This window comes from Lactuca serriola, chromosome 9, assembly GCF_051521515.1.
Source record: "Lactuca serriola cultivar US96UC23 chromosome 9, Lser_US96UC23_V15, whole genome shotgun sequence".
Lineage (NCBI taxonomy): Eukaryota > Viridiplantae > Streptophyta > Magnoliopsida > Asterales > Asteraceae > Lactuca > Lactuca serriola.
Genome location: NC_136416.1, coordinates 26,330,640 through 26,342,675, shown reverse-complemented (window position 1 = coordinate 26,342,675; position 12,036 = coordinate 26,330,640). Strand labels below are relative to the sequence as shown.

At 36.2% G+C, this 12,036-nt stretch overlaps 1 protein-coding gene across 1 annotated transcript; it reads left to right on the top strand.

The window, feature by feature from the left end:
- Window positions 1–233: 233 nt before the first annotated feature.
- Window positions 234–2,693, top strand: LOC145074099 (uncharacterized). Its single transcript, XM_079020524.1, has 4 exons — window positions 234–355; window positions 1,126–1,177; window positions 1,622–1,670; window positions 2,080–2,693. The coding sequence occupies exons 2-4, from the start codon at window positions 1,150–1,152 to the stop codon at window positions 2,570–2,572; spliced, it is 570 nt and encodes a 189-aa protein (XP_078876650.1). The 5' UTR covers window positions 234–355; window positions 1,126–1,149; the 3' UTR covers window positions 2,573–2,693.
- The last annotated feature ends 9,343 nt before the right edge of the window (window positions 2,694–12,036 follow it).

Sequence of the window (12,036 nt, the reverse complement as noted above, 5' to 3'; positions counted from 1 at the left end):
CATCTTACATTTCAACTTCAACCCGACTAACCCGATTAACCCGACCCTACAAACCCGAAACCTGGTTAACCCGAACCCGACTAACCCGTACCTTATTAGGGTCGGGTTTCGGATGAATATTTTTTTTTTTCTAGAAAAACCTGACTAACCCGACCCGTTTAACCCGAAACCCGATCGGGTTAACCCGATTAACGGCTAACCCGATTAACGGCCTACATCCGGCTCAAATAAAAGAAAGTTTAGGGTTTGATGTTACGCCTATAAAAATTGATCCATCTCCACCTTAGGGTTCCGGTACAGCGTAGAGCGGAGGAGAAGCCGGCAAATAAGGGGACGATTGCTTCACGTAATAACGGTAATCGTGAAAACCCAATCTTCCGAGTCTACTAATTTCATTACTGTGTGATTTCTGATACTGATCCCGATCCCGATTCGAGGACAATGGTTTTGTTTAGTTATTTTCTAGGGTTTGTTTTCTGTGTTTCTTTTTCATCCTGATATAAGTTTCCATGGTTCATCGACTCTGAAGAAATTAAGTTTATTTATTTTGCATCAAATTTAGGCGTAAAAAAGTTTCAAATTGATCGAAAAATTATAGTTTTTTTCTATTCCTAATTGGAGGAGCTGTCGACTATCGGATAAAATGCCTTTACAAAGTTGTTTCATTTTCATCTTAGTTTGGCTTTGTTTGAAGGGGGACAAGAAAAGTCGAATATTAATGTAAAATTTGTTTTCCCATGGTTTTATGTGGTTGATTCATGGATCTGCTGTATGTTTGGTATTGTTTAACTCTCTTGATTGGTTTTATTCAGCTCATTTTGTACCTTTGACTTTTGTACATGTTTGCTGCTATGATTATGTAGGAACATGAGGATGAACACATTAGTTTTCTTACGTAAAGAATTATGTAATATGTATTTTGTCAGTTTATAACAATTTAAGTATGAATACAAGAGTTTATGTACATGTATACATGCATACCATAAGCATACACATATGTAGTCTGCATCAATAATTAACGATGATTGGCCAATTTTAAGTGGGATCTGGTGAATTAATTATCCATATGTATATCACAAGGCAGTTGAATTGGTTTTGGGCTTTGGTTTTTGAACTCTTATTCAGGCTTCAAACGTCAACCAACCGCAGATGGATGGGGAAAAGAAGACTGGATCAGGTTTGTATGCAATTGCTAGTTTCTGTTGCAAAAGTTTCTTCTAAATATGTTCAATTAGAATTATAGATACACAGAGAACAAGTCACTTAGCACTTATCTGTCCTTCTATGTAAAAGATATAAAAAGAAGAAGTTGATTTACACACCTGTAATGCCTTCTTCTATGGAGAATGGAACAGCCAACACCCTAGATCAGTCATCTAGGTGTGGGGTTTTGACATCTGGCTTTCTCTTTGGAACACTCTTTACAATTTGATCATCAAAATTATTATAATTAAAAGATATCCATAAATCGATTGGAAATCTTGAAAGAATTAAGGTGTAAATCCTTTGGTTGGAAGATCAAGGTTTTATTAGGATGAGTTTGATTAAATTTTATTCCAAGATTAGAATATGATGTTGAAAAAAATAAACCTTTATATTGACTTTAAATTTTTTGATTCAGGGAACGAGCCACAAGACATGGATCAAGATCAAGGACACCATGGCTCCAGGTTTCTAGAAAATTTTATTATTTTTGAATGACATAATTTTTGTTTTATAAAAAAAAGTGTGGGGGAATTGCATATATATATGCTCTTGTTAAGCATTAAAATATCATATTTTTTTGATATTTTTAAATACTTGTATTTTTTAAATTTTTATTAAACAATCTTGATAAATTTGCAATTAAACTTCAAACGGCCGTCTAAAAGTATTAATTTTCTATATTAAGATGTATGCCTATATTTTGCTAGGGTTTTGTGTGGGTGAGAAAATTGTAAAGTTGGTGTAGAATTGAATATGTTATTGAATCAGGGAAAACTTTGATAATTGATTTGGGAAGGAATTGATCTTTTTATTTTGCACTTGATCTTTTACTGCATCATCTACAAGTAAGGTATATTTGTTTATATTTTTCAGTGTAGATGTAGAAAGCGCTTTGGCTTTGTTGGCCAATGATATAAATAAAATTATGAGGTGTATTGGGCCGATGGTAAACAAACTCGAAGATCTGGACAAACGTGTAGAATTAATGGAGACGGGTTTGAAAGAATATCAAGAAGAGCGAGTGGATTTGCATCCTACAAGGGAGAAACCACCTCCTTTCAACCCAGATATACGTTTCCCAACATTCCCTGAGAAGTTTGATTGTGATGTCTTTCGCAAATGGGTAAAGGAAGTAGAATTGTATTTTGAGTATTATCATGTCCCAGGGTATCAACAATTCGAACTTGTAGTTGCCTCATTGCCACAAGAGGGAGAGGTTTTTCAATGGTGGCAAGATATCAAAGAGCTATGCACTAGAACTAGACTCCCTTTATTGATTCCCATTGGGTGGAACGAGATGAAGAGGTTGGTTATGCATAAATTCCTTCGTCCAATGCTTAACAAAACATCCACAGTTTCTTTGTGACGGATTTTGTATTTAATTAGTTTCTTTGTGACGGATTTTGTATTTGGAATTTAAGGAAAGTTATAATCCCTTTTAGTTGTTTGCTTGCAAAAATATTTTAATTCACCAACCTTTTTAGTTATTTATGTTTTCTACAAACTTCTATTATGCGTTTGTACGTTGATGATTAGGTATTTAATTATTTATATGACGATGAAAGAAAATCAATTATTATATATTAAAATAATAATTAATCATCATACACAGCTTCATGTAAATATTATTCCAATGTGAATTTGATTCGTCGTTTAGGCCATGGGATATGGGGGATGTTTTTACGCGTAAAGGGTGACGTGGAGGGGGTATTCACGCGTGAACACTGCCCCCCTCGTGAATGTGACGCGGATTGAGATGGGTCACGGACGATTACGGGAATTTTGATTGGTTATGGAAAATGGAATGCATTCTCATTGGTTGTTCACTAGTGAACACCATTTCCACCATATAGTAAATGAATGGTGAAAATATAGTAAATGAATGGTGAAAAGAGGTTGATGATGTGGCAGTCTTTTAACGCGTGAAACCTCAAAACCATACCTCATGGCCTTATGAAGGGAATGCAGAATCGCTATTTGATTAGCCATTGTTTTGACTCATCTTTATCAAAAAGTAGGTGAATGCCGTTCAGAACCACATATCTAGTTGAAATTTTTGTAAATATACTATTTTTTAAATATAACAATATTTTTTTTAATATAACAATAACGTATAATTCGTATACTAAATTAATATAATATATTAATTGTTTGGATGATTTCTACTCACGACTTACTCATGAATAAAATTAAATATAATATATGGTTTAATGTTATTTATTGTTGTTATTGTTAATTATTTTTTAAAAATTTATTGGCTTAACGTTTTAATTTCTATCATTATAATTACTTAAAACATCAAACATTGCTTTTGGATTTTAAAGGTACCAATATAATCATTTATATAGACTTATATTTAATTATTATTATTGTAAGTTATTTTAAACTACTTATTTGAAAATTTTTAACGATTATAAAAAATATCTGTAGAAATATTTTAGTTAAATTGAGATTATAATTTAGTTTTTGCATTTAGCATTACAACTTATCACTTTTAACTATTCACAAAATATTCGTTGGGTTTTTTTAAGTGGAATTGAAATTTATATTTAAGTTGACACTGTAATGTTATATTTAAATTAATAATTTAAGTAATTTGTCCAAACTATTCAAAAGTTGTAGCTTTAAGCTGATAAGAGTTTACATACAACAACATATTAAATCTAATAAATTAAGTATAATATGTTAAAAGTTAAAGACATAACTGTGACAACCCAAAAATTTTGTTTTGTAAATCCAACCAATCAATTGAGAGTCAGACTCATTTATGCTATCTATTAGCATTGTTTAGGGTCTGTTTGAGTGTTCTAAGCCTAGTGAATTCAAGTTTTGGGTTTAGGGATGTGTTAACTTAAGTTCATCGTGTTGCATTTGAGCCAAAATCTCCTTCAAGAGGAGTGTACGATCGTACACATGAGTGTACGGCCGTACACTCAAGGTCGCCGTGAACTCATGCTCATATATAAGTTATTCCTTCATTTTTCATCACTTCTTCCATTTCCAAGTCAAGAAAATCGGTTCTCTCTCAAGTATCATCAAGAGTTACTCCATTTCTCGTCCAAAACGTAAGTGATTCTTCCTTGTTATCCTTTTTAATCTAATACAACCCGATGATTTCATTCATGAATTCACCACTTTTGTCTAGATCTTCAAGATCATCATCTTTCACCAAGAACACACACTTGTTCTTGAGCTGTGAACTCCTTAAAGACTTCCAAAGTGTGAGTGTTTCCTTTATATTCTAGTTTGACATGTTAAACACTTGATTCATAGCCTTGAAACATCATCAAACTCATGAAAATCATGAGTGTACGGGCGTACGCTCTATCTACAGCCGTACACCCTTGTTTAGTTCTTAATCTTGAGCCTTAAACACTTTCTAGATACTTGTTATCCATTAGAACTCTTGAACCCTTGAATCCCTATGAATCAAGACCCAAAATGCAACATATTGGAGTGTGTACGGCCGAACACACTTCTCTTTGGCCGTAAACACCCTTACACCAATCACATGTGATTATAACACTTCCCAACAAGTGTTTCCTAGTCCGTCAGAGTGTTTCCTTGCATGTTAGTTGTTTTAAACACTAATTACATACTTGTATATGCCATCATATGTTATTTATGACTCATTTGTGTCTCGAGAATTCATTCGTGGAACTTCTCATCCTTACACGAATCTGCAATTAAACCACCCACATAAGGTGAGTTCATACCCCTATAATCAACCTCTTAAAATATTTTAAATACTTTAAGGGGGGAATACAAGTCGAACACAATGATAATTGTGTAAAAGTTATTTGTGATAACCATCACGATTAAAAGATTTATTATGCTTTTATAAGTGATCAAAACCATTTCAGGAACTCTTTTTAAATTATGTTACTTTATTATGTATAAAACACCGTTTTGAAAGTACAATCATAACTCAATAGATAAATGAGTCTTTTATTCAAGTCAGTAACAATTCAAGTAAACATACTAATAAACAATAATAGGTATAGTTTAGGGGTTAAGTACATACTATAACTAGGACAGGGAGGAACATACTATAAAGAGAAACAGGGAGGAACATAAAATATTCTATAACAGAAGAACAAATCATGATTAACACACTTATACAAATTATTCCAAGAAACCTAGGAAGGGAATGTATCATTAACTCATTGTTCTAAACAAAAGATGATAAATAAACGTGGTATAAGGATATATATATATATATATATATATATATATATATCTATATATATATATATATATATATATATATATATATATATATATGGTGCATCTACAAAATGCCATGATTTATATATATGAGGTACATCTACAAAGTACCGGAGTTACATATGGGGTACATCTACAAAGTACTGAAGTTATATATGGGGTACATCTGCAAAGTACCATATTTATTTATAAAGGGTACAGCTACAATGTACCGGACAATAATAAATAAAACACATAAATATATACAAAACTCACAACAGTATCGTCAAAGGCGTTAATTGTACATGATTTTATTACTTCTAGTAGTCGTCCAAACAATAGAACAACGCCACATAACTTCCTAGTAACATGAACATTCAGTAGAAAGGGGCCTATAATGCTAACTTTATGATTCCTTAGTGGATAAGTCAGGGATATATACTAATCGGGCCCGGTAGACAGTAGAGTGTGTGTTTTCCGCTTCATTTCCTGTTCCTTGTTTGGTTGTAGGCTTAGAGCAGATTCACCCAGTCTACTATCTATTCGATCTTAGTTATATATATATATATATTCCGTATACACCAAGTAATCATAAGGAGTAACTGGTATGGGTCAGGTCATAGCATACAAATTCAATACACTGTTTTCTAGTACAAAAACATGATTTTCAGATAGAACCTGTAGTAGACTAAACTAGAAACTTATCAGTAAAAGGCTTTAATCCATTTTATTAAACCAATATAACTTAAAGGACCTTTAGTGGTTAATTCTATAATACCTTAGTTTATACATCATGGTTATATGTAATTAATATCCGATAGACAGTTGGATGCGTGCTTTCCGCCTTACTTCCCGTTCCTTGTTTGGTTGTGGGCTTAGGGCAGATTCACACAATTAACTATCCGATCGATATTAGATTATATATAGCTAGTATAAACTAAGTGATTATAGGAACTATTGTGGTTACCATTATTACTAATGGAAATAAGGGTTTTTCTTAGGGGTGTAAACGAGTCGAGCCGAGCCCGAGCCTGACCAAGCTCGAGCTCAACTCGTTTAATTTTGAGGAAGCTCGAGCTCGAGCTCGACTCGAGCCTTAAAATGAAGCTCGAGCTTGGCTCATGAACAATTTAGTGGGTTCGCGAGCCTAATCGAGCCTAAACGAGCCTCTATGTATATATATGTATATATATATATGTGTGTGTGTGTGTGTGCGTGTGTGTGTATGTATGTATGTATGTATGTATGTACATATATATATATATATAGGCTCGTTTAAGCTCGTTTATGTGACAACCCAAAATTTCTATTATGTACAACCATTCACTTCAATAAAAGTCAGAACAATTTCTGCTAACTTTTGAGCGGTGTAGAGTCAGTTTGAGTGTTCCAAAGCCTAGTACTGTAACCAATAACTGGAGAGAGGATGCCCTAGGGTTTATTGTGCAAAACTAAAGTCTCAAAGCTCCAAGAGTTTGGAGTTTACGACCTAAACATGGAGTTTACAGTCGTAAACTCCAAAGAGTATAAATACGACACTAAGTCATTTTACTCATTTTTCTCACAATTTCAAAGCTAGAACATCGAATCCTCTCAAGTATCATCCGATTTTCCTTCTTGATCTTCAACTTTGTAAGTATTTCTTGCCCTAATTAGTTGATATCTTACTTAATCTAGTGATCTTACATGATTTCATCTGTGAAATCATTCCATTTGTGTAGATCTTCAAGTGTTCTTAGTTTCACCAAGAACACCAAGAACACACACTAGTGTTCTTGGACTTTTAACACCCTATCAAGCTTCTAGATTGTAAGTACACTTATCCTAGCTTGTTATACCCTTGAGTTGGACTTGTTTGCACTTAGAAATCACAAAGAAACACAAGATCAAAGGTGTTTACAGCCAAGACATGTTCTTGGGCCGTAAACCCTTATAAGTGGGGCAAAATGCACCCTAGTCCCTTACCAAGCCTTGGATACTAGTATAGATCATATCCTTGATGAGCTTAGGACCTTAAACATCAAAAGACCATGAACCATTAGAGTTTAAGGCCGTAAACACATGGAGAAATGGTCCATGGGCCGTAAACTCCACAAAAGGGTAAAATGATGCCACAATCACTTCTAAAGTCTTAGACATGAAGTAGAAATACTTCTTTATGACTTATAGGCTTCAAAACACAAAATAGTAGAAGTACCTGATGGGTTTTGAGCATTCTAACACTTCCTAAGTGTACATGCAACCCTAATAACCTTGGATCTATGTTTGTCTAATTATCATGCAAAGTTGAATTCCAAGGTTATATTCCTATCTAGCATACATGGGGAACAACTTTTTACTTGAATGAAAGATAGAATAACTTACCTTGTTGTTGCTTATGTTCCTTGAAACCTTGTGAGCCTAGCACCCTAAGTGTGATGCCTCAAATGCTTCACACAACACCAAATGCTCTTGAAAAGACTTTTGAGAGAATTCACACTTCTTGAAATTGGCCTAGCCCTCTAGTTTCTTATGTGTCTTATGTGTGTAGCCAATTTTGTGGAGAATAGGACTCTTATATAGTGTTGACACATCTAGGGTTACATAATGTGTCATGACTCTTCATTTCGATGACCCATGGGTTTGTAACTCCCATGGAGCATCCATGGAGCATCCTATGGGTAAAGCCCAACTTGATAATCCATGGAGCCTCTTAGCCCACTATACAAGATATGAATGATTTACATAATCAACCCATATATTTAATTAGTTATCTTTTGATCACTTAATTAATTCTAAATTAATTCTTGATCAAACTAATCAAATAATATTATTAATATATTAGAACTTATAATATATTAATAATCTCCAAGCGTTATTTCTCTCATTTAGTCTATCCAATTGCATGGTGCCATGCAACCCAAATGGACCATGCCGGGTCGGGTCAAGTACACACCCGAAATAGTTATGGACTTAGACACCTTATCCAACAGTCTCCCACTTGGATAAGTCTAATAACTATATCTCTAGTACTTCAGGAACCGACCGGCAATCGTAGCTCTTTCAAGGTTTCTCGGAACTGAGAAGATGATGGTACGCCATTTAAGATAAGAGATCATATAATCCTCCGTTCTAGATATCAGCCGAAAAAATACATGGAACAATGTCTTACTTATTGTCCAGCAGTTTGTTTCCCGATTTCCGATTTGTTTGACAAAGAACTTAATTGAACACATCAACTTAGTTCTGACCGGGCCCGATACATAGGTCAAAACAAAATCATCGAGGGGCCCAGATATCAGCTTCTAATCCAAGAAGGAACAAATAAACTTCGACTCATATGTTTGTTCTACCACGCATTGAATTATACACAAAAGCACGTTTTATAACATCGAGTTACCAATGCGTTTTCGTACAATCAATGCATAACCAACTTGTAAGTAACAAATCATATCTCTAGGTTTAAAGACTTATATGATATTACCGTCTCACGATCACTCGAGATAAAGTTCCATGAAGTGATTCCAGTGAGCGTGGGTTGAGTCCAATGCTCAGAACTTATGAGCACTCATGATTGTTGTAGCCTTGTCCAAGACCTCTACAACCAAACATGACAGTCTTGATTCATACCTACTTCCGACATATGATCGACTGTGGAGGTTTGAATAATATGTTATACCAAACAAACATTATTCTGGAAGTCAAAACATGCAAAAGAAATATAGTAAACGATCGACAAGAGATAGCAACACTTTACTCATTAATAAAACACTTTTTATTCATCATCAAATGTCAATTACACTTTACAAATTTCGAGGTTATCTAACTACTAAATCTAATATCATCCTTCAACCCTATGATCCGAGCATGCTGAAGATGCTTAACTTGAGTCAGTCCCTTCGTGAGGGGATCTGCCGGATTCTCATCTGATGATACCCTCTTTGCCACGAGGAGTCCTTCTTTGATCTGATGTCTGATGAAATGGTATTTTCTGTCGATGTGTCTGGATCTCCCGTGATCCCTTGGTTCCTTGGCTAAGGCAACAACACTTTCACTATCACAGAAAATTTCCATTGGCTCTTTAATAGCTGGTACAACTCCAAGGTCTCCAATGAAGTTCTTCAGCCATATCGCCTCCTTTGCCGCCTCGCTAGCTGCAATATACTCTGATTCACAAGTTGAATCAGCCACTGTCTCTTGCTTGGACTCTTCCAAAAATTGCTCCTCCGTTTAGGGTAAAGACCCAGCCCGATTGAGAGCGGAAATTATCTCTATCAGTCTGGAAGCTTGCATCACTATACCCTACAACTCTCAAGTCATCACTCCCACCGAGGGTAAGGAACCAGTCCCTAGTCCTCCGTAGGTACTTGAGGATATTCTTTACCGCAGTCCAGTGTGCCTTGCCAGGGTTCCCCTGATACCTGCTAACCATGCTTAGGGCAAAGGCTACATCAGGTCGAGTACACGTCATAGCATACATGATCGATCCTACTGCCGAAGCATAAGGTATTCGACTCATTTATTGCTATCTCAGCCTCAGTGCTAGGGCTTTGTGTCTTACTCAATCTGGCGTTACTCTGGATAGGTAACTCTCCTTTCTTGGAATCCTGCATGCTGAATCTCTTCAGCACCTTATCCAAGTAAGTACTTTGACTAAGTCCAATTAGTCTTTTACTCCGATCTCTCAAGATCCTTATCCCTAGAATATAGTCAGCTTCTCCTAGGTCCTTCATAGAGAAACACTTCCCAAGCCAGGACTTAACTTCCTGCAGAGTTGGGATGTCATTTCCTATGAGTAGTATGCCATCCACATACAATACCAAAAAGCTAACTATACTCCCACTAGCCTTGACATACACACAAGATTCATCTTCACTCCTAGAAAAGCCAAATTCCTTGACCTTTTCATCAAAGCAAAGATTCCATATGCGAGGTGCTTGCTTCAATCCATAAATGGATTTCTCAAGCTTACACACTCTATTAGGGTACTTGTTGCTGACAAAACCTTCTGGCTGACTCATGTAAACATCTTCAGCCAATTTTCCATTAAGGAAAGCGGTTTTGACATCCATTTGCCAAATTTCATAGTCATGAAATGCAGCTATGGCTAACATAACCCTTATAGACTTAATCTTGGCTACCGGAGAAAAGGTCTCATCATAATCCACTCCTGGAATTTGAGAGAACCCCTTTGCAACCAGTCTAGCCTTATAAGTGTGTACATTACCATCCATGTCGGTCTTCTTCTTGAAGATCCATTTGCACCCCACCGTCTTACGACCTGGTACATTTTCAACCAAGTTCCAAACTTGATTGTCATACATGGATTGTATCTCGCTATCCATTGCCTCTTTCCACTTGGCTGACTCAGGGCCTGCCATGGCTTCCGCGTAACTGTTAGGTTCATCCAGACCTATCAGTGTCTCATCACTGATAAGTGTATCTCCTTCTGCAGTAATATGGAATCCATAGTAATGCTCAGGAGCATGCCTAACCCTTGTGGAACGCCTCAGAGGTACGGACTTGTCAATTGGCTCAACAGGAGTTTCCTCCTCAGGTTGAGTGCTAGGGTTTGAAGTTCCTTCACCGCTTGACTCTTGAATTTCTTCAAGATCAACTTGCCTCCCACTGTCTCCTTGGCTTATAAATTCTCTCTCTCTCTCTCGAAAGACTCCTCTTCTTGCTACAAAGACCACATTATCACTAGGTCTATAGAAGAGGTAACCAAAGGATTGCTGTGGGTAGCCGATGAAAATACACCTCTCGCTTCGAGGTTCGAGCTTATCATGAGTCTCGCGTCTCACGAAAGCCTCGCAACCCCAAATCTTGATGTGGTCTAGTTTAGGTACTTTACCAGTCCACATCTCGTGAGGAGTTTTGGCAACTTTCTTTGTAGGGACTAGATTAAGAATATGGGCGGCAGTCTCTAAGGCATACCCCCAGAATGAGATTGGTAGCGTAGCTCGACTCATCATGGAACGAACCATATCCAACAAGGTTCGATTACGCCTCTCAGCTACACCATTCAACTGTGGTGTCCTGGGAGGTGTCAATTGTGAGACAATCCCACATTAAGATAGTCAAGGAACTCTAAACTAAGATACTCACCTCCTCGATCGGATCGAAGCATCTTAATGTTCCTGCCCAATTGATTCTCGACTTCCTGTTAAAATTCCTTAAACCTCTTGAAAGTTTCTGACTTGTGCTTGATTAAGTAGACATATCCATATCTACTGTAATCGTCAGTGAAAGTCAAATAATAACGATTAGCATCCCTTGTGGCATGTTTGAATGGTCCACACACATCCGTGTGTACAAGGTCCAACAAACCTTCACCCCTCTCACATGAGCCTGTGAAGGGTGACTTTGTCATTTTTCCAAGTAAGCATGATTCGCAACTATCATCTGACTTTAGGTCAAACGACTCCAAGACTCCATCCTTTTGGAGTTGGCCTATGCGTTTCTTGCTTATATGTCCAAGACGACAATGCCATAATGATGCTTTATCCAAGTTATTATTATTAGTAGAATCAATACACAAAACATTATTTCCTAAATTATCTACAACAGATACAGCTTCATACACACCATCACAGGGTAATGCTTTAAAATAAAGAACATTATTAAAGAAAGCATCAATAGAAC

Coding starts and splice junctions, on each gene's coding strand:
- LOC145074099 (XM_079020524.1), top strand. CDS start 1,150: ATGGATGGGGAAAAGAAGACTGGATCAG. Junction 1,178..1,621: donor GGAAAAGAAGACTGGATCAG/GTTTGTATGCAA, acceptor TTTTTGATTCAG/GGAACGAGCCACAAGACATG. Junction 1,671..2,079: donor CAAGGACACCATGGCTCCAG/GTTTCTAGAAAA, acceptor TATATTTTTCAG/TGTAGATGTAGAAAGCGCTT.